The 14938-nt window shown below is 40.7% G+C and overlaps 1 protein-coding gene across 2 annotated transcripts in view; it reads right to left on the reverse strand.

The window, feature by feature from the left end:
- The window catches only part of CAAP1 (caspase activity and apoptosis inhibitor 1), a 53096-nt gene extending 46376 nt beyond the window's left edge, over window positions 1–6720 (reverse strand). The window contains exons 1-3 of one of the 2 annotated variants that reach the window (XM_033237505.1): window positions 5982–6720; window positions 1533–1733; window positions 335–419 (exon numbers count right to left, since the gene is read on the reverse strand). In XM_033237505.1, the coding sequence (XP_033093396.1) occupies window positions 335–419; window positions 1533–1733; window positions 5982–6284 (589 nt within the window). In that variant the 5' untranslated portion in view covers window positions 6285–6720. Of the gene's footprint in view, window positions 1–334; window positions 420–1532; window positions 1734–5831 lie in introns of both variants that reach the window. The other variant, XM_033237506.1, reaches the window with a different exon arrangement.
- Between the last annotated feature and the right edge of the window lie 8218 nt (window positions 6721–14938).

Consider the following 14938-nt stretch of genomic DNA (forward strand, 5'->3'; position numbering starts at 1 on the left):
AATCTAAAGCAGAAAATTAAAAAGATTTTAAGGGAAATTCTTTGCCTTTCCAATAATTAATTTTTTTACAGATTTTTGGTAAACTTTTTAAATTTCATTTTATTATACTCTTAGCTATATACACTTGATTTGGAAAAATGATATATTGAAATGCTTGAAATGCTTTTCTGATATGTAAACTATATTTTTTAGTACAAATAGAAGTAAAAACACTCTTTAATGATAACCCAATAATGAAATTAAATATCCAGGTAGGAGAAAGAATACCTCAGGATTTATGCTGAATATAGTATTAATTAATAAGTTGCCAGAATGTAAAAATATGTATTCTTACCCTCAAGAATCTTCAAAATTTTTTTTTCAGACAGGAGCTCTAACTGTTCCTGGCATAGTTTTTTAATTTCTTCTATTGAACAGTTCTAAAGGAAATGACATTTTTAAAAAATGCATTTATGTAACACAGCCCCAATGTAAACTGGAAAATTTCAATCATAAAAATTGAAGTTAGCAAAATCTTACAATAAAATAAATTAAAGCCTCAAGTAGATTCACATCTTCTCCTGGGATGAAATCTGAAAAACTGCCAGTTAATATGTGAGCACTGTAGATTTGATGGGAATGCATAAAGCTGTATTTATTATCAAAGAACAAAGTAAAGAGTGAGACAGTTTCCCAGCTATTCTTAAGCAATCTATTTATGTTAAGTAATTATTCTAAAGGTTTAAAATATTAAAGTCTTGTATCTTTAGATATATGATCTTGGGCTTAACTTGAGAGTCCAAGGTCAATTTCTACAACTGTATAAAACTAGAACAACAAATATTTCCCTAAATAATTTTCAAAAATAATCAAATAAAAATACTTGTGAATCTAATGAAATATAAACTATTATTAGCCATTACTGTTTGTTGTTACACAGCAGCATATTGTGACATTATTTCTTAAAGCGCCAGAAACATTATATGTCCAATTTAGTTACTACCATTCCCTGCATTTAACAGAATTATCTCCACAGGGTCAACAAATTTCTTGCCTAAACATTTTATCTTGGCAAATTTTTAGATATACAAGGCTGTTTATGGTTCTTTATTTTACAAAGTCTTTTCAAGTAGCTTGTTTTAGATGCAAACATCCAATTAAAACTGCATTAAGGCCAGGCACGGTGGCTCACACTTGTAATCCCAACACTTTGGGAGGCCAAGGTGGGTGGATCATGAGGTCAGGAGTTCGAGACCAACCTGGCCAACATGGTGAAACCCTGTTTCCATTAAAAATCCAAAAATTAGCTGGGCGTGGTGGTGCGTGCCTGTAATCCCAGCTACTCAGGAGGCTGAGGCAAGAGAATTGCTTGAACCCGGGAGGCAGAGATTGCAGTGGGCCGAGATCACGCCACTGCACTCCAGCCTGGGCGACAGAGCAAGACTCTGTCTCAAAAAAAAACAAACAAAAAAACGCAGTAAGTAAAACAAACAATTGCGACAAAGAACGTTGTATCTCTACATATGTATCTAGTGTGATGTGTAATGAAGTACCTTTAACACATCAGGAAGCATCTTCTGTAACTTCTTCTCTCCTATAATACAGAAGCACTGCTGAAGCATTTCTTTTTTGTCTGATATATAGAAACTAACTGGTTTCAATGACACAGTCAGGTCCAGTCCACCTTCTTCAAGGTCACTGTGCTCTGCCAAGAATAATTCTTTTTCCAAAGCTGGCAAAATATATTTGGTTTCCTAAAGTTAAAAGAATAAAGAACCATTAAACAATACTATTTAAAATATAAAGAATATGTATATGACATCATACATTTTCATCTAATAAATTCTTCTTCATCAAAAATTCCCAAATTCTTTGCACATTTATCTAAAACCATAGGAGAGAATATTTGTTTAATATTCTTTGATTTTCCTCTCCATACTGCAATTAACTCAAGGAGTAGCTATAAAGGGAAGAGATACTTAGGATACACAAACAAAAGTATACTAAATATTGAATAATTTCTTAAAGTTTTAGACTTTTGAAGAATTAGGATTTTCCCCTAAAAGGCCATTCACCCAAAAGCTCTATGTATGCATAATCATTGTACTTAAATTCATATAAACAAATTGAAGTAAAAATGTCACAAATCACAAATATACAGAAAAGTAACATACTTACCAGGAGCTATCATCATTTTTAAAACTTACATAACCATAATCAAAGTAACCAAGTAATTTCAGTAATTTAAGATATTTCTGTCCATTTTACTTTCTGTCTCCCTATTCTATCCAGTCTCTCCAAATCCACTGCCGTAGTTCTGTTCCAAACTACCACAATGTTTTGCCTAGGTTACACCAATAGCCGTTGAATGGGACTCCCTGCATCTAATGTGAGGTCTCTTTGTTTTGGACACTGTTAGCAGAATGGATTTTATAAAATGTATATGTACTCATCCTTCTTGTTTCAAACCCTTCAATGAATTCCCATTGCTCTTAAGGTAATATGGCCTACCTGGCCTTCATGCTCATTCTTTGTGTTTAGGACACAATCTTCTTTGAATTACTCGACTGTAACCTATTCTCCTTCCTTCAGCTCATACAGGCAGGGCTTTGGCATACCCTTTTCCTATGACAGTCTTTCCTCCTTCCTTTCTCTATCACACTATATTCACAAGATTAACAAATTCAGATACTTCGGACAATTCAACAGTCACTTCCTCTGGAAAATATTCCCTGACCACAGAGGTCAGATAATTGTTTACAAAGCAGTTTTAAAATAGGTCAATTTTAAAGAACACTATGAAAATTAGACTGAAAAAGTAAAAGAATCAGCACTTGTTCTAACAGCTTACAATGAAATAATGTAGAGAAACTGGAATCCTCATACACTGTTAGCAGGAATATAAAATTGAGCAGCTACTTAGGAAGCTAATTTGGCAGTACCTCAAAAAGTTACCATATGACCCAGCATTTTCATTCCTAGATATATACCCAAAAGTAATGATATGTCTACACAAAAACTTTTACTTGTTTTTAACAGCATGACTCATAATAGCCAAAAAGCAGAAACAACAGAAATGTCCATCAAGTGATAAATGGAAAAATGACATGTTGTATAGTGGTACCTACACATATGTGGTACATATGTACAGATATACAAAAACAAAACAAAATGTGATATAGCAGCCATAAAAAGGCATGAATCTCTGTGATACAAAGGAATGAACCCTATGTGCTACGACATGGATGAATCTTGAAAACATTATGCTAAGTAAAAGATGCCAGACACAAAACACCACATATTATATAAGCTAAAAGTTACACATAAGGTTGCTTTCTGGAGTGATGAAAATATTTTAAAACTGACTAGGCAGGGCACGGTGGCTCACGCCTGTAATCCCAGCACTTTGGGAGGCCGAAGCGGGCAGATCACGAGGTCAGGAGATCTAGACCATCCCAGCTAACACGGTGAAACCCATCTCCACTAAAAATACAAAAACATTAGCTGGACTGGTGGCGGGCGCCTGTAGTCCCAGCTACTCGGGAGGCTGAGGCAGGAGAATGGCGTGAACCCGGAAGGCGGTGCTTACTGTGAGCCGAGATAGCACCACTGCACTCCAGCCTGGGCAGCAGAGCGAGACTCTGTCTCAAAAAATAAATAAATAAATAAAAATAAAAATAAAATAAATAAAAAATAAGGAACTCAATATACAACAGATATAATGGCACTCTCTAAAGTTTGAAATGTTATCTACAAGCCTAATATGCAATGACCTTTTCTTCACAAATACACTAATTTTTCATTAGAAGATGGGTTTAGTTCTGCATGCAAATGTTTTCAATATTCAACTGACCAATGTTGTTGGTCTCCCCATCACAACGGAGTGTTAGAACTAGGGAAACTGGCCATGCGCGGTGGCTCATGCCTGTAATCCCAGCACTCTGGGAGGCTGAGACAGGTGGGTCACCTGAGGTCAGGAGTTCGAGACCAGCCTGGCCAACATGGTGAAACCCCCCACCTCTGTTAAAAATACAAAAATTAGCTGGCCATGGTGGTGGTCACCTGTAATCCCAGCTACTCAGGAGGCTGAGCCAGGAGAATTACCAGAACCTGGGAGGTGGAGGTTGCAGTGGGCTGAGATGGTGCCACTCACTGCACTCCAGCCTGGGCGACACAGTGAGACTCCATCTCAAAAAAAAAAAAAAGGAAACTATTTAAAATAAGAATGGTGATATACAACACACAATCTAGAAGGGGTGGGAAAACTGAATAGATCTATATTAAATAATTTTTTTAAAGAGTGTTTTAAAAAATCACCCTAAAAAACTCCACTAGACCCAGATACTTCTGACAAATATTTGAGAAGAAAATATAAACCATTCTGGAACACAACAAAAACACACAAAGCTTCCTAATTCAATCCATTACAAAAATAAAAACTACAGACTGATCTAATTTAGAAACACATATATAAAAGTAAAAACACTGATTTCCAGCCAAGTACAACAAACCAAACAGAACTTGTCCCAAGACTCCAAAGACTGTTCAACATCAACTAACTTATCAATAAATTACATTATCTGATTAAAGGAGAAAAAGTACGTGATCATCTCAACAGAATGCCAGAAAACCACCTGATAAAATCTCTACATAAAGAGAAACTGTTTGTACTCTACCAAAGAGAAAAATGAGCAGAGGATATGTACAGAAAATTACATGAGAAGGAATCAAATGGCAAATAAAAATATCAAAATGTTCAATCTCACTAATCAGGAAAATAAAAACTAAAACAAACACAATATTAATTTGACCCATGTACAGAAAATTACATGAGAAGAATCAAATGGCAAATAAAAATATTAAAATGTTCAATCTCACTAATCAGGAAAATAATTAAAACAAACACAATATTAATTTGACCCATTAGTCCGGCGATTTTTTAAAAAAGTGGTTACCAAAAGCTAGTTAAGAATTTCAGAAATAGGTATTCTTACATATGTACTGTTTGCACTATAAATCTGTAAAGTCTCATTTGGAAAGCATTTGGTGGCATTCACCAAGTTTTTAATAGCACAAACTTTGACCCAGGAATTTCAGTGCTGACACTCTCTCCCAACATAACTCTTGTAGAAGATACATACATAAAGGTGTTCGTATTGTAGTCACAATACAAAAAAACCTGCAAATTTAAATATCAAAAAAAATAAAATGCCAGGCAGTCACTAAAAATAACAAACCACGTATATAAAGAAGCCTATCACAACAATGCAGGTACTCAACAGCGGGAATAACACAATACTGCTTAAATGTAGCAACTTAAATACACATATCTGACGAGGAGTGAGTAAAAGAGGCCGCGTATCAAAATATTAATGGAGGGGCAAGAAGGACTTAACGCTTTCCCTTTATTTTCCTCATTGAATGAATTTCAACTACATATTCATTCGTTTTGAAACAAATTATGAACTTTTTTTTTAAACGGCGTTCCCTTGATAGATTGGCGGCGTAAAAAGAACATGGCTTTTGTAGTCAGATATTTGGATTCAAACCTAGGAGCTATTAACAAACTCTGTGACCGTGGGTAAAGTTTCTTAACTTCTTTGGGCCTCAATTTTCTCATCAGTAATGTGGGGTTAACCACATCTACGAAAAGATGAAGACGAAGGGAGAACTGTTTGGCTTGCAAGGGAAATGAAGGCTAGCTTCCAACTCATATTCTTCTGGGAGACTGAAACCATAGGAGTGGAAGGAGCCAAGAGTATTAAAAAAAAAAAAAAAAAAAAAAAGATGATCAGGAAATCCAGAAACTTGACGTTCAAGATTCAAGACACGGATGGGAGTGTGGGGCTCACCAGGACTTAGGTAGGAACATGAACCTCAAGCACGGACGACCTTGGGTCGCGCTAGCAGTGAGCTCCAGCCGGCGCCCCATCCCTCTGGTAGCCCGACTTCTTCCGAAAAAGCAGCAGCTCCGGGAAGCGGCCAGAGGGGCGCGCACGCACCTGCTGCAAGGAGCCCGAGACGCTGGAAGAGTCGGTACTCCTCCGCTTCCGGCGCTCACTACGCTCCACGCTGCTCCCGCCCCAGCAGCTGCCGCCGCTCCCACCGCCGGTGACACTTCCACTAAAGCTGGCGTTCCCACAGCAGCTGACGCTCCCGCAGCCCCCGACGCTCCCGCAGCCGCTAGTGCTTCCACTGCCGCCGCTGGCCAAGGCGGGTACGATGTCTGGGGCCGCGAGCGCCGCAGCCGCCTCCTGACTGCTACGTTTGCGCCGTTTCTCCCGGGAGGACTTTTTCCCCGTCATGATCCCTCTGCTGCAACCATCGGAGGAAAGTCCGCTGTCTCTGGTGCGACCGAAACCCGACTCCCGCGGCAGTGGGCGGCAGGCACTGCCGTCGCAGGTTATGCGTCACTTCCGTCCGTGACAGAACGTGGTGAAGCGTTATGGGCCAGGGTGGCGGGGGAGTTGCTAGAACCGGTTGCGCTTCCTCCTCCGGTCGTTGAGGTCGGTTGGAGTGTGTAGCGGGTAGCCTGTCTAGTCAGTTTGTTTTGTTTTGTTTTGTTTTTATACCTCTACTAAGCATAGAAGGTGGAACCTACTTCCTTTTAACTCCGAAACTTTTTAGTGTTAGTGTTTGTCAATTTACAGTAAGGTTGTAGTATAGTTGCTGATTCTCCATTTCCGTTTACCTCCAAATCTTAAGATATTAACGCTGTAACAATAAAGAGAACCTAGGGAAAAGTTGTTGCATGTCTTTTTCGTCATTACCTGGGCAAATTATGTATTTCTTGCGTAGAATCTAACATGGACAAGAGCTTGAGTTCATTTTTGAAAATTGAAAATGGGTCAAAGCTTTATGAGATTTTATGGGTGGATGTAATCTAAACAGAAGGCAGATTTTAAGGAAAGGGAGCTAGAACACTTAAAAAGTGAACCAAGGTCTTTGCCGTTTCAGCAGGGGCCTTTAGCCACTGAGGGAAAAACGTAGAGCCTGGGGCAAAACTAGCTGGGTGGTAGTAATTCTGTGCCTTTCCCTGGGGTAAGAAGCAATTAAAGAAGCTTCCCTTCCCTTTGTCTCCTATTTGTCTCAGTCATTCAGCAACTACTTAAGTGCCTAAAACAAACCAGCCTAGGGTTAATAACTAGGGATACTTCCAGCCCTAGGAAAACTCTTTCCCCAGGCCCCACTCTTAAATTGGCCTTCTAAGGTAAATGCTGGGACTGAGCCCAGCGTGTTCCCAAGGGTTCCATTAAGTATCACACTCACTAAGAGTCATACCTGAAAGGATTGAGAGTGTTGTGTTCACAGATGGGAAAAATACATAAAATTAATAACATCTTACACTTATAAACCTGTTATGAATTGTGTCCCTGAAACCATCCTCATAATTTTAATAAAACTAAATTGCTAGAATTTTTTTTTTTTTTTTTTGAGACTGAGTTTCACTCTTGTTGCCCAGGCTGGAGTACAATGCATGATCCCGGCTCACAGCAAACTCTTCCTCCTATGTTCGAGCGATTCTCCTGCCTCAGCCTCCTGAGTAGCTGGGACTACAGGCATGCGCCACCACGCCGGGCTAATTTTGTATTTTTTGTAGAGACAGGGTTTCTTCATGTTGGTCAGGCGGGTCTCGAACTCCCGACCTCAGGTGATCCACCCTCCTCAGCCTCCCAAAGTGCTGGGATTACAGGTGTGAGCAACCATGCCCTGCTAAATTGTGAGATTTTTAACAAAAGATAAGTTTTGAGTAGAAGCATAGCTAAACATTAACCAACTTTTCCTATAGCCCACTTCCTTATAGCTGCTTATTGCTTTATAGATAATATCTTTGACTCGGTTAAGAAATCTCAAGTTTCCCATTTTGAGATATTTCCCAGATTCTGTACTCCAATGGTGTTATAGGAGTTAAGAAATTATTTTAGATAGAGAGGAAAAGCAGTCTTTGGGAAGTTTTTTTCCTTTTAAAGCAGTTCCTTGTCTAGCAAGAAAGCTGGGCTGGCAAGCTTTGATATGCAAATGCAGGCCATTAGAAACTTGGTTTACTCAATATGGCGATTCCCCTCTTTTTCTTGTCCCCACATGTGCCTAGCAATAGGACCATACCCACATGTGCAGAACATCATGGCATCCTGCGTTTGCATATTAAAAGACTAGGGTGGGAGGGCCACTTTTTTTGCAGGCTATGTGAATGACATACCTGGTCAAACCAATTCCCTGGGTCATATGCAAATTTGTCACCACTTCCTCCAGCCTCATAATTGGCTGTTGTCTGCTGCACCCGGGATTCCCTCTTTTGGCTTGGAGCCCTCTTCCCTCTGGCTATGTATGAGGGAGCCTCTTATTTCTTGCATATTAAATTCTCCATTCCTTAAAACCACTCCACTTTTGTCTGTATCATTTTATTTAAACCAGCATGAGACAAAGGACTCCTCCAGTCATTGGAACCGTATCAGTGGGGTCACTGATGCTACTCCATCTGAAGACCCCTTCTAAGAAACGAACTCAGCACAAGAATACACTTTCTACCTCCTTATGATTACATCCCCCATGCCCTAACCAATCAGCAACCCCTAGCTCCTCAGCCCCCTACCCACCAACATTTCCTTAAAAACCCCTGTCCGAAACTTACTGGGGAGGTGATTTGAGGTTCCCTCCCATCTTCTCCCTTGGCTGCCATACCATTATTAAACTATTTCTCTGCTGCAACTCCTGCTGTTTTCATGTATTGGTCTGGCACCATGTAGTGGTTAATAGAACCTGATGATCCTATAACATCACCCACAAAATTCATATGTTGAATCCCTAAACCCTAACCTCAATGTGACTGAATTTGGAGATAGGGCCATTAAGGAGGTAATTAAGGTTAAATGAGGTCAAAAGGGTGGATCCCTAATCTAACTGGTATCCTTATTAAAAGAAGAGCCTGGGCCAGTGACGGTGGCTCACGCCTGTAATCCCAGCACTTGGGAGGCTGAGGCGGGCAGATCACAAGTGAGATGGAGACCATCCTGGCCAACACGGTGAAACCCCATCTCTACTAAAAATACAAAACTAGCCTGGTGTGGTGGCGGGTGCCTGTATCCCAGCTACTTGGGAGGCTGAAGCAGGAGAATGGCGTGAACCCGGGAGGCAGAACTTGCAGTGAACCGAGATCGAACCACTGCACTCCAGCCTGGGTGACAGAGTGAGACTCCATCTCAAAAAAGAAAAAAAAAAAGAGCCTGGTACAGTGGTGCATGCCTGCAGTGCAAGCTACTCAGGAGGCAAACTGGGGAGGATTGCTTGAGGCCAGAAATTCCGGGCTGTGGTGTGCTGTACTGATCAGGTGTCTGCACTTAGTTCAGCATCAATATGGTGACCTTCTGGGAGTGGAAGCCACCAGGTTGCCTAAGTAGGGTGAACTGGGCCAGGCCCAAAATGGAACAGGTAAAAACTCCCATGCTAGGCTATTCTAGCACTTTGGGAGGCCGAGGCAGGCAGATCCCCTGAGGTCAAGAGTTCGAGACCAGCCTGGCCAACATGGTGAAACCCCATCTCTACTAAAAATACAAAAATTAGCCAGAAATTGCTTGAACTCTGGATGTGGAGGTTGCAGTGAGCCGAGATCGTGCCACTGCACTCCAGCCTGAGCAACAGAGCAAGACTCCATCTCAAAAAACAAAACAAAACCTCCCATGCTGATTAGTAATAAGGTCACAGCTGTGAATAGCCACTGTACTCCACCCTGAACAACATCGCAAGACCACGCCTCTAAAGAAAAGAACAGACTGCCCTGTCTTCTCACCACGCACAGAGGAAAGGCCATGTGAAGACACAGTGAGAAGGTAGCCATCTACAAGCCGGGAAGAGAAGCCTCACCAGAAACTAACCTTGATGACCTGCTGATCTTGGACCTTTAGCCTCCAGAACTGAGGAAATAAATTTCTGTTTAAGCCACCCAGTTGGTGGCACTTTGTTATGGCAGCTTGAGCTAGCTAATACAGACCTAAAATGTTATGTGTAGCCTGGATAGAGCTAGTTCTTTATTAATTTCTGGCTGCAAATTGCTCTCTTACAAAATTAATTGAGAAGCTTCTGGGTTTCCACTTTGTTCTACAGCTACCTGACAGACTCAGTGTTCATATTTCTTTAGGTGGACCAAGAAGGCAAGGCACTCCTCACCAGATTGCTGTACAGTATTTATGAACTTGGCAGATGAATCACAGTCTTTGTCCTCTCCCACACTTGTTCTAGGACACAAAGGCATTGTTCTACCACTGGTGATAGAGAAGGGGAGAAAATAGACAAAATGCATGCCTTCATAAGCATATTTTTAGTGAGGAAGAACAATAAGAAAATACACAATAGGAAGTGCTTCTGTCCTCATTCACTATGGCACTCTGCATTCTTCTTACCGTTTTTCTTCAGCACCCTTAAACACTACCACACATATATTTATCTGTCTCCTTCCACTTGAATGTAAGCTCCTTGAAAGCAAGGACTTTGTTTTATTTGCTGCTGCTGTTTTTTTTTTTTTTTTTGAGACAGAATCTTGCCCTGTCGCTTAGGCTGGAGTGCAATGGTGCGACCTCGGCTCACTGCAGCCTCAGGTTCAAGTGATTCTCCTGCCCCAGCCTCCCGAGTAGCTGGGATTACAGGCACCTACCACCACGCCCAGCTAATTTTTGTAGTTTTAGTAGAGATGGGGTTTCACCATGTTGGCCAAGCTGTTCTAGAACTCCTGACCTTGTGATCTGCCCGCCTCAGCCTCCCAAAGTGCTAGGATTACAGGCGTGAGTCACTGCGCCTGGCCTTATTTGCTTCTTTATTCCGAATATCCCACTGTCCTTATTAAAAATTTGGCAAAAGCTGGACACAGTGGCCCAATCTGTAATACCAGCACTTTAGGAGGCTGAGTTGGGTGGATTCCTTGAACCCAGGAGTTCAAGAACAGCCTGAGCAACATGGCAAAACACCATCTCTACAAAAAAATACAAAAAAAAAAAGCCAGGCGTGGTGGCACATGTCTGTAGTCCCAGCTATTCAGGAGGCTGAGGCGGAAGGATTACCTGAGGCCTGGGGAGACTGAGGCTGTTGTGAGCTGTGAATGCGCCACTGCACTCCAGTATGGGGGACAGAATGAGTAAAATTAATGGCTAGAAACTAGTCTTTTAATAAATGAGGTCGGGAGGAGATTTGCAGTGCTCTTACATCGCATGGCAGCGAGATATAGCTGTAGGGACTTAGCTGCTACTGAGAAGTTGACAGTCAAGTGGGCTTTGGAACCACAGGTACAAACTGCTTTCTACATGGGGTTCTGCTGAATGGAATACAGGGGAAGGACTTTGATTTATGCTAGGAACATGCCATAGAGACATCACAAGCCTGACTTAAATGGTTGAATGTTGATTCAAGCAGCAGAGAGAGAGAGAAAAAAAAGGAAAATGTAGTTGAATATTGACAGCTTCATATGGTTCAACTTAATATGCTTAAGAGGCTCAGCACTAAACATTGCTATGGACTTAAAGCTCTGCAAACAAATGCAGACTGCTTTTCTGCCTAGAACAAGTATATATGGGAGGGTGGACAGAGATTGGTTCTTACACACCAATTTCAGCAATGCATTGAGCATTGATCACAATGATTGCCAGTGATAGGCATGCATTAATGCCGGGGTCGATCAGTTCTTCTCTGGGATTTTACAAAGAGATATTAGGTGAGAAATTTGCTCTTTCACACTAAGTCATCATTTAACTTCATTAGTCTACTGTAAGGGAACTGTCTCCTAGCTGCTTGTTGTCGTGTTCTCTGTCTTGTGACAATTCTAAGAAAATGAGGCCAACAAAAGCACTTGCGGAAATAAGTAAAAAAAATCCTGATACTATTATTTTCCATCAGTGAGCTAATGTAATTCTTTTTTTTCCCCCATTAAGCTGATCTGAGTTGATTTTTTTTTTTTGTTTTTGTTTTTGTTTTTTGAGACAGCCTCACTCTGTTACCCAGGCTGGAGTGCAATGGCGCGATCTCGACTCACTGCCACCTCTGCCTCCTGGGTTCAAGCGATTCTCCTGTCTCAGCCTCCTGAGTAGCTGGGACTACAGGCATGCACCACTATGCCTGGCTAATTTAGAGGGTTTCACCATATCAGTCAGGCTGGTCTTGAACTCCTGACCTCAAATGATCCCCCACCTCGGCCTCCCAAATTGCTGGGATTACAGGCATGAGCCACAGCGCTCTGCCTGATCTGAGTTGATTTCTGTTGCTTGCAACCTGAAGTCCTAATTAATAGTACATGTAAGACCTTCCATGATCTGACAGCATTTTTCTCTTCAGCCTTTCCTAGAAATATACTCTTCAGGCCTGTTCAACAACCCCACATATACTTACTGCATCTAAGATTCATTTTAAGTATAACTTATTTGAAACATTTCCACATCACTTCCATTCTCAATCCTCCTAAAATTAACCACTTCTTTTTTTTGTAACCCACTGTTCTCCCTAGTGTCCAGAACTCTTTACTGCAGGCGCTTGCTCAGTATCTTCTCCAGTATACTGTTAGTTCCCAGGAACTATGCATGTACATTTTTTTTTGTAGTCTCAACACCTAATACATTGCCTGGAACAAGCGAGGGATGCAAATATTTGTCAAAATTCTAAACTGATAATTTCAGGACCCACACAGAGCTTTTCTGTCACAGTTGTAGCAAATTGCATTAATGACCCCAGTTCTTCACCTCTCCCTATATCCACAGCTTGCAATGTAATTTGGCAGTGCTCTTCTGCTACAGCCAAAAGACATAATTCCCTACCCTTCTGCTCAGCCATCTAACTTACTTTGGCCAAATGGATGTTAGCAGATGTGCAACAAGTGGAGTCTCAAAAAAGCTTGTGCAATTAGGATGACTGACTTGTGCTTCCACCATCATCATGAAAATTATATACCCAAAGTGGCCCACTGGTCCCAGAAGATGAGAAACAAGTAGAGCACAGCTGCCTCAACTAAGCTACCCAGATAAGCCCAGCCTGGAGGTGAGTCCTCAGAAACCTGTAGAAGCATGAATGAGCCCAGCCAGGATCATACTACCCGAAGCTTGAAACTCCTGACCTAAATAAAAACTATTATTTTTGTTGTTGTTTTTTGTTGCACACTATTACTGTGGCTATAGTTAACCAATATGCACTCTGTCTAAAAGAGACCCTTCCCTGTATTTCTCTGTTAGCAGTAAGAAGTCTTCAAAACTGGTTTGATATTGTCACTATTCGATACACAGAAGTCTTACAAGAAATCTTGAGACCACTGCTAGGGTTGTAGTATGCATGTATGTGATTTTTACAGTCCAGCAGAAACACTTTCTTGCTGGGTCCTGGGGCATTATAGGAAGTTTAAAAGAAGTGTAAGGATTTTGAGTTCTAAACAACTTTATAAATATCCTTCAGGATTACCCCCCACCCCATGGGCATTTTTTCCCCAGTAGAAATAAAACCTACTTTCCCCCCCTTGTGTTTGTTTTTGTAAAGGCAATTATTATTAAAGAACATGGTAGCCTTGTAGTGTCTTTAGAAGAAATGCTTGCTAAACATTTATGTGGCCATCATTTTGCTAGGCTTTTACATGAATCTTCAATTATTCATCTGTCATATGAAGTCCCACTGTACAGATGACTAAACTGAGGCTAAGGTTAAGCAACTTGCCTTAATTCATTACTAAGTGGTGGAAATGCTATTGGAATGTATGACTTCTGAACGCCAAAGTCAGTGCTCCTTCACTATTTTATATTGCACCTTTGATTGCTATTACTACTGAAAATTTTAAATAATATAGAAATACGTGAACATTTATTGAATGTATTAGTTCCTTTGAGGACACAGGAATGAAAAAAATGTCATTTAATGGCTTAAAATCACTTTCTTTTGATCCATGTCATGCTTATATGGCACTAGTAGCCACTGTAGTTGCTATTCTGATAAAGTGACTACTACAAATTGATATTTTTCTTCATATTGATATCCAGTTTTGGCAACATGATTGATTAAATACTGCTATCTTCTCCACTGTTTAGTTACTACTGACTTATACACATTTGACTTCTTTCAGTTTCTTCACCTGTGTAATACCTACCTCATAATGAGGATAAACTATGCATATACAACTAGAAAAGAATAAGTGATTAATGCAGGCTGTCTAGTTGTTTTTTGCATTGTTATTTGGTTTAAATCAAGCTGCAAACTGTTGTGGTAAATGTTGCTATATACCTTGAAATGTGATGATCACAGCCATTTGAACATTTTATTTTTCTGAGTTATCACATGTCCAGGAATTCCAAGGTCAGGTTTTAAGCCCCAACATCTCATTTTAGGCCTAGGACCAATATCAGACTATCTACTTTACAAAAGGGCTTTAGGCAACTTTCTCCTGTTTACAGCTTCCATTACCCACCTTATTCTAAAGACTTTTACCCCTTAAGGAAGCTCAAATATGATATAATCAAGTCAAAATAACAAGTACATATCACCTGTAAAGTATTGCTACAAACAGTTTAATCTCAATGGAAACGAGCTTTCAATTTATAGGAAATAGGTGTTGCAGGCAGACTCCAAGATAGCCCCCAGTGATCCCTCCCCTACTGGTATTCACTGCCTTGCATAATCCATTCCCCTTGATTAACTTCCAACCAATACAATACCTTGATGTTGAGATGTCACTTCTGTGATTAGATTATAAAGATTCCAACTTTGGTCCTGCCAGCAGACCCCCCCTTGTTGGCTTTGATGGAGCAACTTGCCACACTGGGGAGGCCCATATAGCAAAAATCAGAGAGGGCAGTCTCTGGCCAACAGCTACCTAGGAATTGAGGTCCTCAGTCCAACCCCAAAAGAACTAAACAGCAACGATGTGAACTTGAAAATGAAACCTTCCTCAGCAGAGCCTTTTGATGAGATGCACCAGCCTTGGCTGATACTTTACAGCCTCAAGAGG

This window comes from Trachypithecus francoisi, unplaced genomic scaffold (genome assembly GCF_009764315.1).
Source record: "Trachypithecus francoisi isolate TF-2019V2 unplaced genomic scaffold, Tfra_2.0 Lachesis_group16, whole genome shotgun sequence".
NCBI lineage: Eukaryota > Metazoa > Chordata > Mammalia > Primates > Cercopithecidae > Trachypithecus > Trachypithecus francoisi.